This window comes from Epinephelus moara, chromosome 24 (assembly GCF_006386435.1).
Source record: "Epinephelus moara isolate mb chromosome 24, YSFRI_EMoa_1.0, whole genome shotgun sequence".
Taxonomy (NCBI): domain Eukaryota; kingdom Metazoa; phylum Chordata; class Actinopteri; order Perciformes; family Serranidae; genus Epinephelus; species Epinephelus moara.
Genome location: NC_065529.1, coordinates 31,308,922 through 31,335,078, shown reverse-complemented (window position 1 = coordinate 31,335,078; position 26,157 = coordinate 31,308,922). Strand labels below are relative to the sequence as shown.

At 43.3% G+C, this 26,157-nt stretch overlaps 1 protein-coding gene across 2 annotated transcripts in view; it reads right to left on the bottom strand.

Moving 5' to 3' along the window:
* Positions 1-26,157, bottom strand: part of pax7a (paired box 7a) — a 49,484-nt gene that overhangs the window by 6,642 nt on the left and 16,685 nt on the right. For both annotated transcript variants that reach the window (XM_050038674.1, XM_050038675.1), the window contains exons 5-7: positions 19,652-19,851; positions 10,580-10,745; positions 9,934-10,130 (exon numbers count right to left, since the gene is read on the bottom strand). In XM_050038674.1, the coding sequence (XP_049894631.1) occupies positions 9,934-10,130; positions 10,580-10,745; positions 19,652-19,851 (563 nt within the window). The remainder of the gene's footprint in view (positions 1-9,933; positions 10,131-10,579; positions 10,746-19,651; positions 19,852-26,157) is intronic.

The window sequence follows — 26,157 nt, the reverse complement described above, 5'->3', positions numbered from 1 at the left end:
CAAGATGAATGGGTGAAAATTGTGAACGAATGATATGATGTGGAACTGTTAACCCACAGGATGAGGACCCAAGAGGAGCGATGTTGAAAGAACTGGGAGAAATGGACAGGGACTATGTCACAGGGATGAATAGCTTCTGAGAGACAGGGCAATCTGGACCACTTTTTTTTCCCTACCTTTTTATAACACTTGGTAAAAACAATAAATAAGTGTTAAAAACGTATTTGCTGTTTCAAATTAGTTGCAGATAAACATCATTTCTAAAAGACAGGGCTGAAGTTGTCTTCTTCCACCCACATCTACAGTATTTCATGTTTTCCATGGGTCAGTTTTAATTGCCTGGCTTTGCTGCTTTGATGTCCCCATAAACTCCTCTCACTTCACATTCAGGGGTTAAATGATACTTTGTCATATAAGCTCGTAAAAAACATTTGCAGCTGGATACCCTCGCATATCTCTGTTGCTACATGAAACTTTATAGATCTCAAATTCTGGCACGCTTCCTGCTGACAAACTCCAAGTCAGTAAACTCACTCTCAGAGAGGAGTAAAAGCTTTTTGTTTTTTAAGGTTTTTATACATATAACATGCACGCAGCTTGACATGAATGTGTTTTTTTGAAGGTAATTGTTGATGCAATATTTGATGGAGTTGCGCTGAACGGGGTCTGGTGCACCAGGACGTCACTCGAGTGTTAAATTACTCCTCTCAGTGTACACACAGGTGCATTAAACAAGACTTGTGGAGTTTGAATAAGTGTAAAATTTAAGAGTTGAGAAAAAAAAATCTTAACAACCACATTATTTTTCCTAACATGCTTTTTACACTCTCGCAGAGACGACTTCCTCCCTCCCTCCCTCCCTCCCTCTCCTCTCCTCTCCTCTCCCCCCACCTCCCTCTCTTCCCTTGCATACAGCGTCCTCAGCAGCCCAGAGTTCGTTTGTTGTTCGACGTTGTGTGAGTGCTGGTTTGGGAGATAATGTGAGCCAGGACCTAGTTTAAAGGACAATGCTCCAGGGCGTTCCCTGCCTCTCTAACCCCCCCTCTCTCCTCCTCCCCTCACCCTCTCCTTCTCCTTTTTCCAGCTCCCTCTCTACAGATAGATTACTTTATAAATAATAATAAAAAAGTAATTAATTCTCTCAACTTCTGAGCCCTCCAGCCTGTGGCGAAGTGAATGGGGGGAGTGTAAATTGATACAATGTGCATCCTTTCAGATAAATAAATAGCGCACTTGAAACACAAAAAGAGGCCCTTTCATACCTCCCTAATTTCTTCAACAGTCAAATTACAATTTTTTTTGTCTGCGCGAATGTTTGACGAGATGTTCTTTGTTGGATTTCTTTCCAGAATAAAACAATGTGGCGGAGAGAGAGCTGAGAGAAACACTGTGAGTGATACAAGAAAAAAATAAAAACAAAAAGACGAGGGAGAAAAGTCTGCAAAGAAACAGAGTGTAGATGAGCTGTGACAGCCCAGTTTGGTTTATTAAAACTTGTTGGTGTTAATGCACTTTAAAAAATTACTTCTACTATCTCATGCACTATTTAAATGTACAGAATTTATGTTTTTTAAAAAAAAGATATTTGTGTCAATCGAGCACTTGACGATAATATGGACACATGAACTCTTACATTGGACTAAAACAACACAATTCACAAATGTAAAGAGAGGAAATGGGGCAGTGAAAATATGATAGCCTATAGAAAGAGGGCGAGGGGGGGGGGCAGAGGAGGGAAGAGAAAGTGATATAGAGTGAGTGAGAGGAAAGTGGAGGCTTTGGGAAGTACAAAGACTCCTGTAGGACTGCGCTGGCCTGAGGGCTAGCCTGCCTGGAGAGCTGATAGGAGCCCCTTCTGTTCCATTCCCGGCGCCAGCGCCAACACACCCCACTCCACAAATACTCTTAATCTGCGCAAGACTGGATTAGTTCCTCTGTCACCGATAGCACCCTGTTCTGCCCAAATCAAAATGCCCCCAAGATGTACCTTTAAGTTAGGCAGAGGTCACCGGGGCAGGCAGGGAAAAATGAGCACTCCAAATGTCTGTAAGTTATCTGAGTGCTGCAGAATAGCATCTTGCACCTTAGCAGATCTGCCCGGCTGATACTCGCTTCAGCAGGGAGTGATTAAAGATCCACAGTGATGACACTGAATTTCAGATCAATATTTGAAGGCCAGTCCTGAGGGTGTGATTACAGGAAGAGAATATACTGCTTAATTCTGTGACCCGGGAGTCGCACAGATCCACTGTCTGGAAAGTGTCTGACTTTGACAACTGCCAGAATATATTTATAAAGATATTGTGTTTACATGCAGAGAAAAATCTAGATATTTTCTTTAACTTTAATTTTAATTGCTTCAGATCCCTCAAATCCAAACATCTAATAACCTGACACTTAACAAATATGAAGGAATAAATAACAAATGAAAATATCATGGTCCCCCCCACCACCCCATCAAGTCAGTCGACTCCTGCTCCCACATCGTCCCACCCTTCCCCCATCCCTCACATGAGAGGGCCGGCCCAGCGGGCAGTAAGGCCCCTCATCTGAGCAGACAAAATGACTATTTAAAAATAACAGTGATTGCATAAATTGAATTAAAGCGTTTTGGTCACGGTGGAGGTGGCGCGAGGGGTGGCGTGGGGCCGCAGCAGACAGCCGGGATGGTGGCAGGCAGCAGATGACGGGCTCTGGCCTGCATGCCACTGCGTTAATTGGCCGCGGCACATTAATAAAAACTGAAAAGTGTCTTCCACCAGCGACCATAGGATGAAGAGACAGAGGCAGAATGAGAGGTAGAATGGGGAGGAAGGGTGGGGGTGGGGAGGGTTGGTGCTGGAGGGAGAGAGATGGGCCTTTGAAGAATGTGGTGCGTATGTGGGGGGGTTGGGGTGGGGTGCTAATTGTGTTCAATTAATTGGCTGATTGGCACTGACAGAATCTGGGCACTGACAAGTCAGGCACAGATGAGGACGATTAGTGGGCACTGGAACAAGCTGTCAGTCCTCACAACATGTTAGCCATCCTGCGCCTGTGTCTCCTCTCCCCGTGAAGCCGTTCATGCGTACAAAGGACGCTGAAACAAGTGGAGAAAAGGCATATCTATTTTAGGCTGGTCCATACCTCTCCTCTCTGTCTCTCATTGCAAATTTTCATTAAGGTAAATCCTTTCCAGCTCACTTTAGCTCATGCTAGTTTTAGTGTTCAAGACACCGCAGCTGCTCAAACTGGAGCGAGCCCCCCCTCCCCCCCCCTCCCTCCTAAACATCCCTCAGTATAAGCTATAAACTTGGCCCCGCGCTAACCAGAGGTTAATATGCCGTCTATTGGACTGCAATTGGAGAACGTGTGGGGAGCAATCCTCTATTCTCTGCTAGTGATATGCTTGAGTAACTATGGGATGGATTCAGCCACTGGGAACAAGAGAGGCCCCTTCAAAGTGCACACACACACACACACGCGCACACACACACAGACTTCAACTCTCCGCACCTTGCACCAACGCCTCTTCTAAATTAAACGGCAGATTTTCTGATTCCAGGAGAGTGGTTTCAGCGAGGCAGGGCCTGTGTGTGTGTGTGTGTGTGTGTGTGTGTGTGTGTGTGTGTGTGTGTGTGTGTGTGTGTATGTGTGTGAGGGAGCAGCTCCAGAAGGAAAGCGAGGCGGATCGAGGGAGTGGAGGAGAAAAAAGGGGGAGGAAGAAGAAGGAGGAGGAGGAGGGCGGGGGTTGTTTGCTAAAAACAGCAGGGGCCAGGTCTAGTGAAAAATGTCAGGTCAAATTGTTCTTGACAGTGTTAATATCTGCACCTCATAGCCATAATTACATGTAAATAAATAGTGAAATAGCTCTCAGCTGGAGACTGAGAGGGGAGAGCTGCTGCATGAGACAACCAGCTGAGGACCCAACCACCTCCCATATTCTCATCTTATTGTCAGGAGGAAGAGAGGAGCAGAGAGAAAGAGACACATGCAATGAAGCATGCTGGCAGTAGATACTCATATTTCTGGCCTTTTTTATTTTATTTTAAACGCAAACTGTGAGCGTTAGATCAACTTTGCAAAGAGGTCACGAGCACAGCGAAGCAGGGACCAAGGAACCAGTGAGGGACATGCAGGAGGAGACAGGAGGAAGGAGGGACAGAATGAGAAAACGTGAGAGAGAGAAGAAGTCAGAGGGAGTATTAATCACAGCTATGCACCTGTCAGAGTGGCATCTGGAACTAAGAGGAACCACATGCAGCTAGACAACAACCCGAGACCTCCGGCTAGCAGGACAGGTTCACAGCAAACCAGCCCGCCTTCTTCCCAGGCCGTCCCATAACCCCCTGCACCCTGACCCTTGACCCCGGAGATGGGTCACCCAGCGTATGCACCGCAGACACTTCACCTGCCTGGCAGCCTCCTATCACACACTGCATTTTATTATTATGATTACTATTCTTATTATTGCTATTATTTTTTTTCAATACAAGTCACCTTCAAATTGTTTATGTATGAGGCTGAAAATCTCCGCAGATGAGCATGTGACACACGGTGCATGTCCATGTGTAATAGGTATTTTAGATAGGATCGATGTCTGTGCCTATACTTTAATAAAGGCAGTACCACTCTCCACCTTATAGGCATTTCAACTGCGTGGGACACACAGCATGTGAATCAGTCTCAGTCATTTTCCTCCTTAAATCCCCATCTTCTAGGATTTACTGAAATTCATATTGGCTGCCTCTGCAAGATAAATGTAAATCACATTCCCTTATATTTACTATTTATCAGGATGCAGCAGCTCACTTTCAGCAGGAAATATCTCTCACCCGCACACAAACACCCTTGCATTTAAATAGCATTTTTATTGTCCGCCATAGCCTTTCATCTGGGCGTAGGGAGAAGAGCTGCCTCTCCAGGGGAGAGAGTTGGAGCAAGAGAGGGAAGGTGGGGAGCGAGAGGGAGAGAGAAAGGGAGAGCAAAGCACTATTGGCAAGGCATCATGGGATGACAAAAAGCCAAATGGAGGGAAGGAAGGTTGGTAGGTGAAAAATAGATTATGAATACATAAAGCTCCAACCAAAAATATTTTGGAATGGGAAAGAAAATGGCTTCACTTGGGTGCTCGGGAGACGGAGGGAGCAACAAATGGCTCAGGTATACAGACGGCTAGTGATCTGCGGTACTGTCTCAGCTGCAAATGAGGCCTGTGTGTAAAGCTGCAGCCAGGAGCCGCAGTCTTTGGTTCTGTAAAGCGCCATAAAGCTGAGAAAAAACTAATAGTTAGATGGGTGTAGTTTTCAGGAGGAACGCAGGGGACACGAACCTGTCATTATTCAGAACATGTGCATTTTCCCCCGCCAATAAAACACTAACGTAGACAAGGACTTTTGTTTTAACCAAATTAAAGACATTTACACTATGTAACGATGCAGAAAAACCACATATGGTGCATAAACATTTACCAGAATGCAGCAAATTAAGTGTTTGAAGCTCAAAATTTTCTGGCGGAGGATCCCCAAACCTCTCGTTTCACATGTGTGCCCTTAAATATTGAAACCAAACCTACACCCTTGAATAGTTATGTCACAAAAGCTACAGTCCACGCAGGTATTAAGTCTCTGCAAGCTGCAGAAACAAACCAAGACGCATACAGAAGACACAGAGCCAACGACGACCACGATGTGTGCAGAGGTACATTTCTGGTGTCACAGACGCAGAATCTTTCCTCAGAGTTCAAAAGTGTTGCAAAACAACAGCAAACACTAATAATCTGTGCAGAAACAGTATAGCCAGTGGATATGATTTACAGTCCCTGGATTTTCTTGGCAGCTGCCAACAGCAGGTCTCTTTTTTCTGAAAGCCTCTTACATCTTTTTTTATACTTGCCAAATTGAAACAGTATTTGTTTTAATGGGAGTTCTAATTAACCAGTATGTATTCCCCCTCTTGCTCTGCGAGTGGCTGAGCTATGAATGCAGGCTATGTGCTCATCCCCTTTGATTTGTTGTCAGTGGAGCCTGCCAGCTGACACAGTGCCCGGTGAGAGGCTTAATGCCCAAGTTTTAATAATGTGGGGGACTACATGAATCTCCCCCTCTCATTGGTATTCAGGTGCAGAATGTCTTGTTAGAAGTCAGGGAGGGAGGCGGAATGAAGCCAGAGCTCCAGATTGTTCCGTACATTTTCCCCTCTCCATTTTTTTTTTTTTTTTTTGGCAACGGCAGAGCTTGCTTCTTAAAAATAATTCATCCCGTTTTTAAAAGAAGCGTCTGCGCTAGCTAATGGAAGAGCAGCAGCACAGTTTGGAGTCTCCCCTGGCTTATCTCTCTCAGACAGTTGTGGGGAGTCGCTGGTGAGCATGGTGTCAGCGTGCGTGGTACGGTGCAGCGCCGCGCGGGCAGGCAGGCCTGGGGACACAGATCAAAGGGAGGCAGGGGTGAGAGCCGCTCTGCCTCTGATCCCGTGTACGTGTGTGTGTATGTGTGTGTGTGTATGTGTGGAGGCCCGGCCCACTCACACAGCCCAAAGGCCCTCCTCAGATACACACACACACATCCTTGTCATTCCAAAACACACAACACTTTCATAAAACTGCAAAACAGAAAAAAAAGTTCCTCACAAAACTTTGCAAACTTCCTTCATCAAAACAGAAATAAAATCTCCAGCCGTCAAACCTTTGAGCTCCCACTCTCCCTATCATGTCTCACTATCGTTCCGAATAACCTGTGAACGCCACACAACACCACTGCAGAACATTCAACAGTGCTTTCCCCACTTACACTCTGCAACAGAAATGCCTTTATTATTCCCTGATGTCATTATTTCTGGAAATTTCTCAGAGGAGTGAAACCCAAGCTCTGCCACTGAGCTCCTCTTGCCTGGCTTCAGCTCTCCAGTCAGTGCAGTTGTTTTCTTTCCTCTCCCAGCAGGTGTCCCTGTCATGCAATAATGAGGAATTCAGCCCAAATGTCTCCCCACAAATCCAATGCCCATGAACGCTGCTTCAAAGAATCATTTGAAAAGTATCTAAAAGGCTCTTTAGGGTTTTATATTACCAGGGTTTGTTGAAAATATACTATTTTCTTAATAGATGACTGCGTGTTGGCTGTCAAAGCGTGCCCTCTTCAGTCACAGGGAAACTGTCTGTCCACAGCAAATTTCGCTTGTTTTCTAGTCAGTATGCGAAATTCAAATTCGAAGCATCATGATGGGCATTTATGAGGCTGAAACAACAGCCTGCTTCAAATGGGATATTAAAAATTAAATCGCCCATAATGAAAGAGCAGACATAAGCTTGAATCTTCAGGTAAAGATAGATAGAAAATACTGGAATGCCTGTCCTCCGTGCCCTTGCCTTTCCCTCTTTCCAACACCTGCTGTGCCGCTAAATGAAACAAGACCAACAACAAAACACACTTCTGGTTTCATACCTTTTGCCCAGCCATGCACAGCTTCACTCTCACCACCCCTCTAATACACTGCCTCCCTCAACCAGCCCAAACACGTTGTATATCCCACAATGACAGCAACCAGTTTGAGTGCGGACGGCTTTTCCACCGCCTGTAATGGGAAAATGTGTGCTGTCGGGATAGGTTATGGGATTGGGATGGACGCGAGCTCCTGTCGGGACTGCTGAACGCTGCAGGATTCCATTACAGACTTGGCACCTCGCCACCGCAGCCCATTTACTGGGAATCAGAGAATTTTTGTCAATCTTTACAGCGAGCGCTAGGCCATCAATGCCAGACACTTGAAGAAATAGCTTGCACATACCAATGCACAAGCATATCTCCTGCAAACAGATGCTGTCTGTAACTTACAATATCAAATTCTCATTTCCATCTCGATAGAGAGTCTCTTTGTGTTGCTTTTTTTTTCCATTACAGGGAAGGGAAAACAGGAGAGTAAAAACGTGTTGGAAATAAACTGGCGAATGTGTGTCGATAAACGTGTGTCGATAATTTTACGAAGCTGAGGCTAATTCGCCGTTTGATTGAAATTTGTTTAAATGCAAAAAGACAAAACAGGATCTGACTTGGACGAGGAAAACTTAGTGTTTATTGTATGAGATTTCTGTGTTGTGAGTTTTAGGTGGATAGCTGCATGTTTGTGAAGAGAGTGAGAGAGATGGGGGCTGGCCAGCCCAGCAGGACGCTGCACCACAGAGTGAACTCTGATTCTGCTGTCAGTGGGAACATTCATCTCCATGCTGAGAGACTGATAGGAATGCCACACAGCATTCTGCATGCATTCAATACATTTCAATTCTGTGCAGTGCAAACATGGTGTGACACATCAAAACATCCACACTGCATGCATATGCCCCCTCTGAAAAAAAAAAAAAAAATCAAAACCCACAATTTAAGTTCTGAATAAATAAATGAATTAAAAAACAAATAAAAATGCATTTCAGGTGGGTTCTTTAAAAAAAAAAGACTTTAATCAAACCCACTTGATAGAGTAATTGAATAGTGAAAATCCAGGCTGTACAGTTGCCCAAAGGCTCCTGTCCTAATCCTCACTATGACAGGAAATGTTTAATATCCCAACACATTCTTGAATGCCTGTGAAGAGAGGGAGAGAAAGCGACAGTGCACCCCATGCCAGTATTAGAGAGAGCCATTAATGAAAAAAAAAAAAAAAAAGCGACTCCATGTTCCTGGTGTTTTTCTGCAGGTTTGCAGTGAGAGCATTAGCAGTTAAAGCCCCTGTGCCACGATTAACAATCAAACACGCTGTGAGCCTCCATGTTATCCTCCGTCGCTCCAGCAGGAGAGAAAATCTCTTTTTTGTCACAAAATCCTTAATTCTTTCTTCTCTGAAGAAAGAGGGTAATACCAAGAATGTTTCCAATCTGCTTTGAGAAATATTTGAAGAAAAAAAAAAAAAAAACTCCCAATAAAACACGTGTGAACGACGGGGTAATTGTGGACAAATGCAGCATTGAAATTCATTTTCAACTCTTTACACACCATTTCAATCTTATTTTCTGCCTGTTAACCACATCTTGTTGGTGAGGGTGGGCAAGACTGGCCAGTATTGATGGGTAATTGTGTATAATTCACTCCGTACACACGATTTGCATCAATACAAATCATTTTTCATTCTGTGCTACTTAAAGCTCAACCCTTACCATAGAGTCGCATTTAAACGCTCATTAATGGAGGTGTCCAAAGAGGTTAACATGTGAAATCCTGCAATTTTTCAGAGGAGAAAGCAAACAAACCTGCACATACTGTGTCACACATTAAGACGGCGCACAGGAGAATGGGAAGAGTGGATATTTTAGGGATTTAAACTGCAATTAGGAAACCCAGAAACCTAATTAGCCTGGGAAATGTTCTTCTCTAACATGACAGGAGTGCACAAGAGCGCTTGAAGTGGCCAAACCTGCGAGAAAACCTCACACGTAGAGAGCACATCGCCTCTGTCACTCTGTACATGGAGCTGCCTGAAAATCAAGCAGTAAAGAGATGAAGAAAATCGCTACATAGCACTGGAGTCTTCCAGCTGCAGACAATTACATGAAGAAGATTATGGGTCTACATTTATAAGCTTTAGCTAATTATTTCATCTGCATGTGTTCTCACTGCGCTGCGCAAGGATTTAGATGTCCCAGGAAAGTCGAAACCGCTGTTTGGAGCAGCTTGAGCACTTGCGGTACTATCAAGATGAATTTTAATTTGTTGATGTTAATCCAATTGTTTTACAAATGTAGCAATTTAGAGTAGCTAAAATAAATCCAGGGCTTTGGAAGGCGAACATAAAAGCCCACACTGGCAGTTATTTTGCTGAACATGCTGTTTCTGAATTTTAATTTTAGTCAAATACAATTACATATTCTGAAGAGTGAGAGGAGGAGGAGGGGAGGCAGTAGACTGATGAATGTGAACGCTACCTATATGTGGGGATGTAAAACACTGAAGTAAAACTTGTCGGACTGACCTGTGGGGAGAGCCCGTTGCCGACGGCGTTCATGTGGTTGCTGGATGCTGAGGGGCTCATGAAAGTATCGGAGTAGCTGGAGAAGCCGTGGCGATTGGACGAGAGGCCGTAAGCAGAGCTGCTGTCAGCAGTCAGGCCTCCCTGGTGCATGGAGGATGGAGGCAGGGGCTGGGGTCTGTGCAATGTGCTGCTGCCGTCTGACACCGAGAACAACATAAACAGGTGAGTGAAAATCGAGGGAAAAACACTTAAAATTCTGTGCTGAGGCTAAACAAGAATCCTCAAATGCAGCCTCACACTCACAGTCATAAGTCATGCATTAAGTGTTCTTCTTTCTAAATGCATTACCATAAAAAAAATATCTCTTTATGCATTAAAAATATTGCAAAGGACAGAAATGACCCACACAAGAGAAGGAGTAAAGACTTGCTTCTGTTCTACTGTGACAAAGATGTGATTGTAAACATAACTACTGGCTGCACGGCTCTTATATGCTTCACATGGTTTATATATAATTCATAATGTTATTAACATGAACATAAAATATAGATGGCATACCACAAATAAGTAGGACTAATGTAATCTTTACCAAAATTAGATTAAACCCAAAGTACAGAGCATACTGGACGGAAATGTTTTGTCTCACCCTGCGATAGCGTGGTGCTGGGGTAGCTGGACTCTGGTAGCTGGTACGTGGGTAAAGTTGGCATCCCTGTGGGCGGGAAGCCTCCAGGAAGCAGGTGGTTGAAGGCGGCTAGCTGATTGGCGCCGGCCTGTTTACGCCACCGAGCTCGCCTGTTGCTAAACCACACCTGAGAGGAAGAGCACACAACTTCAAATCAGATCTCTGTGTGTTTTTAGTCATTTTCAGCTCTGAATGTTGAGCTCCTGCAGGTTACCAGTTGTTTTTGTTTTATTTAAACTCCATTCATATTTGTGCTGTGAGCATTTGACTCTCAGTGGAGTCTGCTGTTTGCTGCCACCTGTGATTAATCTGCCAGTTAGTGCTAGCGGTGCTGGTGCTGGTGGTAGCTGAGAGAGTCCCTGTGGGAGCTGCCATAGAGGCTCAGTGGTCCGTCCCTGTTGTTCTTAAGTGGCTGAAGCTGTGATCTGTGTAAACACGCTGCCCTAAGCCCCCTTCAGAGGGGAGAAGTCATTTAAGGGTCAGAGGTAGGCCACTAGCCTCCACATCACACACCTCAAGTATGTTTGTGAAGCTATCGGACGCTTTAAGAGAGGCCATCACTTATCTGGAGACGCTCAGCAACATTAACTGCTGCTGTGCTGTTTTAATGTGGTTGTTTTTGAAGCTTTAAAAGTCCGTTTAAAGAGAGAGAAACTGTTTTTAACTTTGGAGTCAAGACGCGGAGGCTGCAAACAGCAAAAACTGCTCACAAAACGAGCAGCGACCAAAGCGCAGACACACAATGTCAATTCCCTGAATGAAAAGGGGAAAAAATAGGACTCTTTTGAACCGCAAAGATTTACACATTTTAAAAAGGCTTCTGCTTCAACAAAACATGAATATAATCAGGCGCTTTTGAAAAGAGCCAGCAACCTGTTCCATTTAACCAAGACAAGGCCCGGGCTTCACTGTGTGCTAAGGGTTGAAGGACATTGATCTATGCCTCGCACAGGCAATTCATCAGAGTTTAATACACTGTCAGCGCAGTTCATCTACTGTTGTGTTTCAAACGGCCCGGGCTATTGTGAGAGCACATGAAAGAGGGGGACAAAAGCCCCTCCATACGCCACGGAGAACAGTGGACACAAAGAGGGGGCGTCCCTTTTAAACAGGTCTTAAAGAGGGACACTTTCAAGGGGACTTACACAGCGACATACTCACTGCTTTTCGGGGTCTGCCTCTTTTTGTACACACAAACATACATATAAACTCGTATAGACCTACAAGGGATCTCAGCCCAACAGAGATCTTAATTTGAATGTGCTTCTTTTCTCCCACAGTTGCTGCCTCTGCAAAGACCAGGTGACTTCTTTTTTTTTTTTGGTCTATAGCTCGGTTTAGTCTAAAATGAAAATGGGATGCAACAGGCGATGACTGTGTCGGGAAAACCTCAAACATGCAACTGGAAAACCAACAGGAAATCTTTATCTCAAGCCCGATCGCCTCCAAAGACCACGATTGAATCCCTCAATTAGCTATTCCAAAACAAATGTGGTGAGTGGCTCCAGTGAAATTTCTGCTATTGGGATGTAGTGGAGCGTGGTCCAAGGTCTGAACTAAGCTCCTACTGGGCCAGACAAACAGCTGCCTGGCCCAGGGGAGGGGGGCACGGGGGGCACACCCCTTTCTTCCACACACTCCCCATCACCCCACCCCGCAGTGCCACTTCACCTCCGACCTCATCCACTCACCCCACCCCTCTTTTATGTTCACTTTAACTTCCTTCCCCCGTTGTCATCCAAGCTTAGGAAGGAGGTGTTCCATCATGGCAGACACAAAACACTTAAACGCTCAAGTCCGCTCTTTTTGCTTTTTACCACTTTCCTTTTGTCAGTGTTGCTTTGTTCAGTGTTTTCCCCTGCTCTTTACTTTACTAATGTTGATGAGGATGAAATTAAATTATTTCTAGCTGCTCCTCCACAGTGTTACACATTTTCTTTGCAAAAAATAATTTGTCTAACATGATTCCATTGTTCTTAACACTGAAGTTTAAGCATAAATTTATAAATCTATCAGTTTGCCAATAAAGTCTATTGTTAATACAGAGTTTTAAAATTTGTTTAGAATTCCGACACTTTGTCTCACCCCTTGGCATCTGATACCGACGCACAAGGAGCCCTGGGCTAGCAACTTACTCCAGTCGAAACCCATCTGCAGCAATATTAGACACCCAGAGCAACTGACGAAGTACTGAGTGCTGAAGCAGAGCAAGAAAGTCCACACAGGGAAGAGACTGGGGTACATGGATCGGTCAAACGGACACAGGGCTTTCACGCAGGAAACTGCTGTTCGTGTAAAACCAAAAGTTACCAAGGAGACCACTGTGCGTCTCATACAGATGCTAAAGGGTGTTTTGTAATTGTTTCTCTGCCGCACAAAGATTGCGGCTTAGTTAAACATTAATAAACTGAACACTTTGTGTCACAAACTTCAAGTCGCTGTTATTTTTATCAATATTAAACCAAGACCTTGATCTTTCCTTAACCCTAACCAAGTACTGCGAGTGGCTAAACATTAGTGTAAAATGATTCAATCTTCCCTTCATTGCTATAAGCAGATACTGTGGGGATGCCAAATTAAATAAGTTGGCAGTAAACATTTGGCCCACTCTTTAAGTATTTAGAAGATGTAATCCAGCCTGCATTTCTCTGAAAATGTATTTGCTGTTGCGACTTTGTTGACTTCAAATAATATTTCAAGGGGAGAGGGTTGATCACAATTTATTATAATTTACAGTATTCTCAGACCTGCTTCAATGTTAACACACTAAACTCACCTAATCTACCAAACACAGTGCAGCGCCTATGAGTCAGTGTGCAGTGTGTCCACTTTAATGTATGGCTGTACATCACTGACTGAGTGGACAGTTGTCAGGCTCTCAGCTCAGACTGGGATAAACATGTACACAAGTGGCGACACACATGCGCACAAGTGCCCATATGCTATCACACACATGCATACATTACATACACACAGTCGCTCTCACACAGGCTAGCACACAGCCTGAAGCTGAGGATTTGAGGCTGCGCTCTGGAACCTGATCACAAAGTCACCTTGGACCACAGATTCTCCTCTGCTCTCCCCAATCCGGTTTAATTCTCTGCAGTACAGAGAGCCGCAGCGCTCCTCCATGTCTCCCCAATCTACCTACAAGTGTGCCGCTGAATTCTTGTGGCTCACTTCTGTTTCCTCTTCACGGACTAAAAGGTTTCTCTGCATCCAGTGCACTTGGAATACGTCTGCACTGCATCTCTGAATGGTTATGGGGAAAGTTTTGGGAGGCGGGGGAAGATGGGAGAGGAGTAACCCATCTTACAGAAGTCAAGCTTAGCCCTGCTTGTGAAACAGCAGAGGAAGGCTTGCAGGAAGACACAGTTGGAGGAGGGTGAAGGTTGTTGTAGAGCAGATGAGGGTCTGGTTGCAAACCTCAATCGGATAACAAACATTCACAGTTTTATCCCCCAGTTTGATGGCTTGCATCGCTTCATTTGTCTTTAATCTTCCATTCACACTCAGCCGATAGAATCAATTCCTAGCGATCAAGTGGCATTTTGCATTTCCTTATCGCTGATCAGTGATAATACGCACTCACAAACATTGTAAACGTGTGACACTGCACTGCAGTAAAAAACCTCTCTGTTGTTTCTCTTAAATAGGATCACTCATATTTCAGAATTCCCCGTTCAGACAATCCTCCATGAATTATTTTGTCAAAGACAAGCAGTGAATGTGTGACGCCTTTCTGGAGCCAATTTGCAACATTCGGTAGATGAATACCAAGAGGCGAGATAATGACAAAACAAAATGTGCTGCTGACTTCATATCCACAAAAACACAGAGGGGTGATGCAACCAGCCTCAACATACAAATCCTCTTCTGTCTCATACCACGCAATACCCCCCTCCTCTTCCTCCTCTCTCCTTCCCCTCTTCTTTCCCCTCTCTCTCTCTCTCTCTCTCTGATTCCCTCCCTGCTTGCCTTCCAGACTGGCACTATGCTAATTAAAGTAGCTAGGAGTGTGAATTTGAGAGGAGAGTGGGATTAGCTTGATAAGTATCAGGAGTACAGAAGCACTGTACCAAAGTCATTTAAATTCTAATAATAAGAAACTGTTAGAACATTCACACTGATGCATTGCAACAATTTCTCCCCTACAATCTACACAAATCCTATTTATTCCTTTATGAAACATAAACCCATACTGGCGGGAATACAGTTGCCTGTTGGGTTTGGTTGTCACCACTCAGCTCCATTGTGATTTCCTCTCTTGCCGCTGGTACTCGACTGATATTATAACAATCAGGAAACAGTGTAGTACCTCCTGATACCTCCCTATGGGATTATATTTCCACTAGCTGTCTTGAAAACTTGTTTAAAGGCGTCAGCGTGAGTTGGAATGTGCCTGTACTGGTCTGTCACATAAAGCTATGAAAACCAGTACACATAAAGGTCTTTTGCCTGCGCTCATTCCACTGCATCGACAGGCCAGCACAAGCCGCAGATAAAGAGAGAAACTTTTTACCAAATTGATTTGCACGCTTCATAAAAAGCAATGCTTATACCTTATTAGATTCTACTGAGTATAATAGCTACATGCAGAATGTTTATTGGTAATGAAAGAGGATCTATGTGACAGATTCGGTAAAGTGAGCCGGAGGCGGCGTGCTGAGATGATGAGCCTCAGCCGAGACTCAGGAGTCACTCTCTTAAAAACTTCAGTCTAAATAGAGGAGAATGTCATTTGCTTCATCTGTGAGCGCTGATTTACAGCGGCCTGCAGCCTATTGCCTGCACCCCTTCCCCTCAGTGCTACCCCCACCTGGTCCACTCTGCACAGGGGGAGCAGACACAAATGATGCTCTCTTCTCTAATAGCTCATGGAGTGGCTGTGCCGCCCGCTCCTGTTAAAACTGAGGGGTTATCAGATGGAAAGTGGCAGTGCACACTGCATCAGCGCAGCACATACTGAAGGTGGACTTGGCAGTATCCCCTCCCACTGAGACAGCCTGGAACTAATTGCTGAGAGATACGGATCATATCCCACAATTTGTCAGTTGGGGTGATAAAACCATTGCTGGGCTGGCAGTGGTGAAGGAGCGCTGGTAGCTCTGCTGAAAGGGGCAGCAGGGCTGATAAAGATGGATGGTGAAAGGGTCTTAAAATGGCAAGCGAGGGCAGACACAAGGGAGTTAGCTCTGTTTATGAGTTTAGGTTGTGAGTCAGCGCTAAGCCAAACACTCATCACTCCAGAATCTAGCACTTTAATTTACAACACAGCTCTGGGCTGTGGCGCTTGAGTGCCAGCGCAGCTATGTTTGTGGCTCACAAGTACAGTTTACTTCTGAATCCAACCTGGAAAAAAACTGCCCTTCACATTATCACCATGTTTAATGACAAACGGGTAACACAGAACCATGACCGCGGACACATATTCAAGTTAAAATATGAGTCTGTGGGAGCACCGACACCCCCTGCCTTCACTTTCCCTCTCAACCCCAAACACCAGTTTGTCTGCGAACGACATCTGGAAGATGCGTCATTGCAGCTGTGCTGGAGAAGCTTTGCTCTCAGGCCAAAGGGTCTCCTCTCTCCTGCCCTGTGATGGGCCTTTTGGGCACCTATGTGAAAGCCCAGCTGGTGGACATTTTCACAACGCCCACATGCACACACTATCAAATTCACATTTTAACAAAATTCCTCCAGATTAAGTTCATCTTTATTATCTAATTCTTCATTAAAGGCCTTAGATGTCGATGTTTGTAGTATGTCCAGCAGTCACTGAAAACCTATTTAAAAACTTGAAGAACAATGATTCCTTTGAGATGATCTGAACAATCAGACTTATGTTATATTCACAGACCCAAATCTTCCTTCACCAAACTGCGGCGCAACTTTAGGCATTATTTATTTTGGCTACCAGAGCCCCTTCCTTCGTAACCTTCTCCGAAAATTAAGTTTGAGTTGACCTTTTGAGACTTTCAAAGCCTTTAAGAATTAGATTACGAGGAAAATAGCATTAACAAATTATAGCCATGACTCAAATTCCTCAGGTTTTCACATGACATCATTTAAGTCTATTATCTAACAGCAAACACACAGCAGTCACTCTGTCGTCTTTCTCTCTGTCTCTCTGACACTTTCATGTTTAGATATTTTTGTCAGGCTCCAGAAATACTCAGGTGCTAATACAAGAAAGGATTTTGTTCTGTCCTCCATGATGACTTTGAAATGCACTAGATTGATGCATTTCTACATGGCACTTACTGAAAGCTTTAATAATGAAGAAAACAAAATGTGGTTTGGACAATTATGTGGCTGTATTAAACCCCATTAGGCTTGCTGGAACTCAATATACAAAATGCAAAATTAAATTTGCTCTCTAGATATTTATTATGAGAGTGTATTAGAGAAGATTTTCAATGGAAATTATTGATGCTTTCAGTTCTTCCACCTCTTGTCCACATTTACCTCCTATACCCTAACAAAAAATCTAATATATTGCGTTATAACAGCCATAAGATAAATTTCTCCTCCCTTGAGTGAGGCATTAAACACTCAGACATGCAGGACATCCTTGCGTGTTGGGGGGTTTCAAGATGGACAAAGACATGTGTGGAATTAGTTACCCCAACTGCATGTTTGTAGTGTGATGAACAGTTAGCATGCGGTGAGGAGTTTGGGGGGTTCAGAGGGAGTGTGAACGACTGTGGTAAGAGGAGAGGGGTGCCCCAGACCTTTTTTTTTTTTTTTACTAGCGGCTGATTGATTAATGTTGTTGTCGGGGCATAGGGTCCCTGGAGAGGATGAGGAACCCTGTGTGATATGTGGAGGGTTTTACAAGCAGCGGCGAGCTTGAAAGTGATGGGATGAGATCCTGGCCAAAGGCCGAAATGAGAAATCCATCAGGAATGCATTCCCTTTCTCTCCTCTCCTCTTTTTTTCCTCCCTCTCTCCGTCTTTGGAAGAACAGCTGCTGCCATAACTCTACTGTACATATCTTCCTTCAATCTTACATGCAACTGCAGGGCACCCGGGCTGTCAGACAGACAGGATCCTGGGTCTGAGGTGTGAAGATGGGGAGCTTTTCTCTCAAACATCTCCAACATGAAGGCCTGTGATAAGCAGCGATACATGCACAGCACAATACAGTAACAAGGGCAACATCCTCCTGAAAGATGAGTAAATAACTGCCTTGGGTAACAGAACATTTTCAGAGTATTAAACGTGATACTTTTGCGTGTGTTCAGGGGAATTACGGTATTTGGTGTTCAGGCAGCACAGATTCATGCGAGGCCTGCACAAGGGGAAACATAGTGTGAGCCTCTTTTTCTTCACAAGTCTCAGCACTGAGCAACCACAGCACATTGGTGTTGGCAGGTGGAGTTTTTACAGTTAGCACAAGTCAAATTACACGTTTTTAAAGTACCTGACGTACAGTTAAAACACATTTCCTCATTTACCTCAAGCCACGCAGATAAGCTTCAGTTTTATTTGTCCAAGTTTTAAGATTTCTGTCTCTGAGATTTCTGCCTTCATCAACAGTGGCGATCCTAGACACTTGGGGGGCCCAAGGCAAAGAGGCCTTTTGAGGCCCATCAAGGTCATTCCAAGCTTGAAGGGGCCCTACTTTGGGGCAGCGGCGGTGCACTGTATAGTACCTTTATTGGAGGTTTATAGTTGTCATTGTAAAACGTGCCAATATGAGTGGCCATTAAGGGCCTCTTTTTTCCAAATTCTTTTGGGGGGGCCTGAATATTTGCTTGGCTTGCCTCTCCTGCAGTGCACCCTTGTAAGACACATCTTTGTTATTTAGGAGATAAACATATGACACTGGAACTTTCTACCGAAGAAATAGTCCCTATGAAGAGAGTTTACAGTGTGTTCTTTTGGTTACCCAGAGTAACAGGGACATTACTGAAGTTGCTGCATTTCTTTAACACTAATTCTTCCATTTGTATTGGACTGGAAGTGGAAATCTCGATGTTTCAAAACCTGGGCAAATTAAACTTAAACTTTCTGCACAGTTAGTTAATGCAATCAGTGTTGGAAAGTGTCAACTTACAAGTAATGCAGGGTTGGGAATTCTCTTTTTTGTACACCTGCTACTGTGGCTGGTGGATTCCAAAACCTAAAAGCCACTTAACAGTTTACCATTGTTTTTCCGGCTGGTAAGTGAGGCACTTTGCAGCATTTGGCTGGTCGCTGATGCTAATTTCCGACCCTGGTGATGGTGTAATGTTAAATTAAATTACAAAATAAATGTAATTGTAATCTGTTAGAGTTACAGAAAAAAAGTCATTAAAAGTTACTAATCAAAATATCAAGTATCAAAATACTTTCTGTTTGCGTAGAATCTAACATTCATTCTGTTGCTTTTTTCCTTGCTTTTTGTCATGCCTTCTGTTTGCGTATTTCCAGACAACATGGGTCAGCAAAGCCATTGCGACAATTATCTATCATTCAGGATGACTTACAAAGAGCTGTCTCTATGTCCACACAGGATCCATTCATTTGGCAGTATGCGCTCAAATTTTGCGTGTTGTTTTTTTGTAGTCTTGTTTGAATCTGCACTGCCTCTCGTCTGCCAATCAAATCAATGCGCACTGCTCTAACCAACCAAGTCTGCCATGCCTGCAACGAGCCAAGGCCAAGGCAGCTGACCGTGATGTCAGACAAGAACGCCTTTCAGTGCTGGAAATTCAACAACATTTTCCTGCTTGAATTAGAAAACGGCTGTAACATTACTGTACAGTGTAAAGCTTGTTTACCAGTGGTGAAAATGCTGTCAGCATCAAAATACTCGGTGTCAAACCTTCAGCTTTATTGCCCAGTTGGAAACATTTGTTAGAAAAGTAATCAAATGTAATGAGTTACAGTACTTTGAAGATTAAAAGTTACATTCCTTATTCCATTTTGAACAAAGTGCTAGTAATCTAGATTACATTTTAAAATTAACCTTCCCAACACTAACCATCATATGTATGTTTTAATAACTGATATGGTCTCACTGATGGTGTCACTGTTATGTCTAACCTGTACTCTGGCCTCTGTGAGTTTTGTCCTCTGAGCCAGCTCCTCTCTGGTGTAGATGTCTGGGTAATGTGTCCTTTCAAAAGCCTTCTCCAGCTCCTCCAGCTGCTCTGCAGTGAAGGTGGTGCGACTGCGTCTCTGCTTCCTCTTCAGGGGCAAGTCGGGCTCCGAGTCTACATCCGAACCCTCGTCTGTGCGGTTACCTGAGGTGAAAAGAAAAAGACAGAGAGGCCATCTGTGTGATCATGGAACGAAATCAAGTAAAGGAGTGCTTTGTGTGAATTAAGTGAGGACTGTTTGTAGAAAATAGCATCAAATGTGAGCTGCAGCTGATCGAGAAGGAGCTCTAACAGCATTATCTACATTTTGGAGGCTCTTTTGTTGCTCCGGAGAGCGGGACTGGCAACATAGAGGATTCAAATGACAGCGACTCCTCTCTGAATATACAACTGGGAGAATATTATCTTAATCTGTGGATATTTATTTAATATAGAGTAGGCCCTGATACACAATCCTGCCTCTGTGAGGGGCCCCAGAGGCTGTGAAGGCAGAGGGCTGAGGGGGAGCGGGGGTTTCGGTGGGTAGAGGGGTTAATCTGCACAGGCCACCTTGCTGCTCCTCACCCTGCTTTTCTCTCTCATTGGCCCAGGGCACACTGCTCATACACAGCTCAGCCAAAGTGTATAAAATAGAACACAATATCACACCAAAACCATTCAGCCCCATGTGTTTCCATCTGCTGTCATTAAATGAATTAGAACATATTTTACATTACTTTTTAGGCATTCAACTAAGCTGAATTTTTGCTCGAGGAATATAGATACAGCACAAAGCTGTACAATCCGGGCCGACAGGGAAATTTTTGACAGCAAATACGCATTACCATTGCACATTACCATTATAACTGAATTTAGAAAATTGCATCATTTTCACCTCCTCTGCATGTCTATTCAAACTACATGGCCCTTTTCATTTCATGTCATAAAATTCATATTTTCATAATTTCCTCATTGAGACATTGACAAGGCGGCGTGATGTGCCAGTGTTGCTCCAGGCCTAGTTGGATTGCATCATGCACAGTCCAGAAAGTGTGGGAGAGGGAAAATAAAGGGAGATATTGAAGGAGAGGGTGTATGAAGAGATTTCTGCTTCTGACAGAGGCCCTCCGTTATTCAGCTCAAATGAAAACTATAACGCTCACCTGCACGTCTTGCCCGAGCGACTTCCTGCCGCCTAATTCATTGTTTTACAGCGCCGATCTCTGTTTATAGCTCACTCCAGTCCAATCTTTCAACATAAGTGGACAAAAGAATACTCAAACCTAGCCTCCAAATAACAACTGTGAGAACAAAAGAGCAACAGAGCTGGCGGAGTCTCAAGGCCAGCTCCAGAGTTTAATTAAACAAGGAATTATGGGATTATATGGAGACTATCATTACAGGCCACTCTATGAGTCTTCTACGAACATTTTTGTCCCCCTGAGCTCATGCTCAATGATTCTCTGCGGATTACATGTGGCCGCAGGACATGAGGCCGCATTCATTAAATCAATTCTTCAGTCTTATCCTTTTTAATAAAGATTGATTCTTGAAGCACAGGCTCACTCCGCTGCAGAACACCCTTGAACATACAAAGTTGAATATGTACATACACCACATATCCCTTTGTTGGTTTTCATGAGGATGCGTATATCCATTTGCCCGGTAACTTGCCATGACGACACTTGAGACCAGCACGGCAGTGTGCAGATCACTTTCCAAAGTCACCTCTGTGTCCTACAGGGAGACGTGGGGGCCAGAGTAGACACATACTCAAGGGGGCTCTGAGAAAGACACTAAAGTCCTCTCCTCCTCAAATTATTTTCTTTTCCTCCCCTTTGTTTGAGCTGCTTTCACAGACTTTATTTTGCAAGTAAACCGCTGTGGCAATCTGTGTCACATTTAGCATGCTATCAGGCTAATGACTGATAAACCTCGACAGACAATAGCTTGTACTGCTGCTCTCCATTAAGCCCCACAGAGCCAACACATCTGCTCTTGTACATGAACCAGAAGCACAAGGTCAACAGCCCTGCCTGTAATGAGCAAGGGAAAATGGAAAATGGCACACGCTGCATGGGGCCAACTGGGATTGGGGTTGGACGTAAAACTCATCTATATGCCGACTACATTTGGCGAACAGAAGACAGAGAATACACTGAAACACATGGCTGCTCTCCATGTTGATGTAAGACAGTGGCTGACACTGATTCCTGGTTAACATACAGAGCGGTTACAACAGTCCGTCCAAAGAGAAGACGGCTTACAAACCAGCTTGAATACATGTCAGTATGCACAAGACAGAAAACAACCATTTTTATCTGCGAGTTTTCCCGACAAAGCACTTTAAAATCATAATTTCATGTCTTCTTTTTCCTCTCACATGTGGCGACTTTAACAGACAAAACAAGACTCAGCGAACAAAATCCCTGCAGCGCTGCTGAGGTCAATTCCTTAATGGTCCGCTCTGCACAAAAAGGTACATTCTGATTAGACCTTCGTATAATACGACTGAGGTAATTCCATTCACAGGTTCATTGGATATTGATAAACCACTCATGCTTTGTTTCATTACTTATCGTCCAATTAGAATCTAATTATGTGCCATCCAGTGGGCACGATTAGCGGCGTGTACTCTCCTCCAGGGGCCCTCTGAGGTTTTTCCCCCAATATTGATTTAGAATTGCGCCCATTACGAAAAGGAATTAATCAGGTTTGCACATTGCTTTGTCTAGGTAAGTGCTTGATTAAGATTAGATATAACACTGGGTATAGCTTGAGTAAAAGCTACCTTAACCGAAACTGTAATGAATGTCACGACTTGTAAATAAGATGGTTTAAATACAGGCTGGGGTGGAGGAAGTATTCAGATCTTTTACTTAAGCAAAAGTAGTAATACCACACTGGAGAAATACTCTCTTACTAGTAAAGGTGCTGCATTGGAAATCCTACTTAAATAAAATGTGTAACTACAATCAGGAAAATGTATGCAAGTATTAAAAGTAAAAGTACTCAGTTCAAAGACAATTAAATCAATTTAATAAATTGAAATAATTTTAAGGAAAAGTAGCATATGTGAGAAACTGGACCCATGAAATGTTTTTGCATGAAAAAACAACACTGAATGATTATCAAAATAGTTGCCTATTAATTTTCTAATCAATTAACTAACTGTTTCAGCTGCACTTGTATATTTTGATATGGTTTGTGTGCAAAAATCTTAATTTATAAAGTAACTAAAGTTATCAAATAACAGTGGCGGAGTAAAAAGTACAATATTTCCCTTAGTGTAGCAAAGTAAAAGTAGAGTACCATGAGATTAAAATACTCAAGTAAAGTAAAAGTACCTCAGATTTGTACTTAAGTTTGGTACTTGAGCAAATGTACTTGTTGCACTCCACCACTGAATACAGAAAATAGTTTAAAGGTTTAATTTGCTGTCATATAATAAGACTGCTCTACATATAATTGTTAAAACATAAAAAGGTGATCACTTTAGGAGGGAAAAATGATGCTAATGTTCGGGTCATAGAAGTGGGAACAAGTTAAAGTCATGTTTTAATCGGGAGCATAGTCATGCTTGGAAGCTCAGCTCTTACTAAGCAAACTACTGTCACACAGTGGATGAACACTGTCAAATAATATATTTACAGTGATTAACAGTTATTATTAACAGCTAGGAATAATCTCTACAGACTTAAAGACTTTCCCCCTGGTGTGACTTTGCTTTAATGATGCCTTAATTCTAACCAGACCCTTTAGATAAAACACAGCTCTTGCTTTTGAAGGACTTGTGCTGCTAGTTAATAGTTTTAAGGTTACTATGAGGTTTAAAGCCTGCTCTCTCCCCTGATGCTCCCCTGCTGACCCCACAGACAGACTCCTCAGACTACAGGCAGATGGGATCCTCATCATCACCCTGATTCCTCAAAACCCCTCCCCTTCTCTTATCGACCCCCTCCCTCCAACCCTCTCGGACTCCTCCAGTCCTCCACCTTTACCCCCGAGACGCTGAGGTAATGCAGATTAAACAGACAGCTGTCCACTCAATACCGGCAATTAGCCAAGTGATCTGTAAGGTTACAGATTTATGATACACCACAACAGCAATAAACTTAACGTCTGCCAGGTTGTTGAAAAAATGTTGGCTAAATACCAGCAGGGAAATTTTGTCGATTTTCAACTAGCTTTTTATCATAGCATTGTTGGTAGCATGTGTAAATGAACTGTGGTAAACTTCCCTCCATTATACCAGTGGTCACATCTCCCTGCTCATCTCTCTAGGTGTCTTTTAACATCTATGAACTAGTGCTGCTGCTCATACTTGCATTTTCATATGGCCGCCATCACAGACACAGAAGCAGATTGAGAGTGACACCTGCATCTCTCTGGATCATATGGTAAAACTAAGCAGTGTTGATCAGATATAAACCAAGATTATGTTACTGTAATGCCTATACTTGCCTAAAATGTCTTCAGAAACATAATTTAATACATTGTTTGGTTGTAAAACGGGAGTTTGTGACCAGGAAGTGGGCGCCATTTTGTTTCCGATGTTGAAAATGAACCAAGGCTTAAATATCGAGATTAAACGGTAAAACTAGGCAGTGCTGATAGATATAAACCAGATTGTCTATTACTGCGTTGCCTATTTCTCGCCTAAAAGGTTTTCAGAAACATATTTTGGCTTACCGTTCAAGTATTATTTGAAATAGTTTGTCACCAGCAGTTAGTAGCCCAATGCCATATTGTTAAGCGTTGAAAAAACAAACGGCCAAGCTTGCATGACGTCACCACACAGCGGGAGCGTCTATTGGTCCATAGTAGTGAACTGCATTCTGGTAGTTGTAGGGTTTCTACCTCTTGAGCTAAAATGACTGTTGCAGCCCTTTTCCTCTATTTTCTCTAGTTTTATATCACCATTTTATTTTCTTTCTACTGCATAGACAGCCCACTTTTATGCAAAGACCCTCTGTCCTGCTGTGAAATACTTCATTAAGGTGTTTCTGAGTGAAAAAAACAGTAACTGGCCTGGATCATGAAGCATTACAATCAAAAGTAGTAGCAAAAATCTATGAAATTATTTATTAAAAGACGCATGGAATTGGGTGCTTGTGTGAATTACACCAAGAAAAATGTTTAAAATGTGAATAAGCTTTATTTTAAAAAAGGGTAAACTAAAATCTAAAAATAAAAATGGGTAAAGATTTGCATTTTGACCCAGACGTGTACCGTGCAGGGGAGGAACAGCTAAAGCCATGAAAATAAATAAAATAACAAAACTTAATCACAACAACAATATTAACACATTTTTTTGCAAATGTAAGCTATGAAATAAAAATAAATTACACTCCCTCTGTGCAAATAAAATGCAATAATAATCAGAACTTGTAGGTTTCTCTATTAGAAACATTTTAAAGAACACCCCTTTGCAGAAGTGCAGGTGTCAGGTGTTTTAGCCCTCATCTCTGACTCACCTGTGAGTAGTATTAGCCTAAAGTTAAGTAGCGCTCATCCCAGTCAGACTGTCTCTGATATCATAACCCATGGCCTCAATATCAGCCATACCTTTGCAAACTATCCAAGACAGAGGGACAAAAACAGACAGGGCTTTGGCAGTGCAGCATTAGCTCATAATGGCTCATTTTGAAAAGCATATTAGTTCCAGCATAATTACAATCAGGCCTCACGCTCTGTGTTTTGCAGGCATTCACAGGACCAGCCTCTGAGCACCGAGTCACACCAGTTGACTGTGACTGACAGCAGATTTAGTTTAAAATGGTGTTTTTTCCTCCCTCTTTTTTTCCCACAGGACAAAAATAACACCGCGTCTTTTCTCCCTATTTATGTTGACTTGTTTATTTTGTGCCTACCTTTTGTCGTAGTTGATACTGCAATTATACTTTTTGTCAGTCAGAGGGGGTGAATATCAAAAGGCCTAATTATGCAAACAGGCCTGTGATAAGAGGCATCTGCCGGAGATGGGATCTGCTATCTCTGACATGCATCTGTCTCTGTGCTGTCTTTGCTGCTCCAGGCCTGCATATAAACAGCCCTGCCTGTCCCCAGGACTGCATGCGATTCAACCACCAACACTGGAGTGGAGGGATGTTTCGGGGGCGGGGGGGATCGTGCTGCAACATCAAATAACTAACAACTTCCCAATTTGCATTTTTCTGAGAATGGTGCGGCATCTCTGCTTAATGCACTTGCCTGTTCATCCCAAAGGGGTTGCCATGTTAAAGGAGGCATGTGATTCAAGGCATTTACCGAAGGATGTATCTGAGATAGGAACCTTATGTGAATACAAGATAGACGACAGTGATAACCAGAATGGTTTAAAGACAAATTCTCTATGAATAATCTTCTCCTGTAGTTATCTCCCTGCCAGTGCAAAAACAAAAACAAAACTCTAAAAGTGAGCGTAGCCTCGGCATAATTGGAACTTATTCATATATATTAGATCAAAAA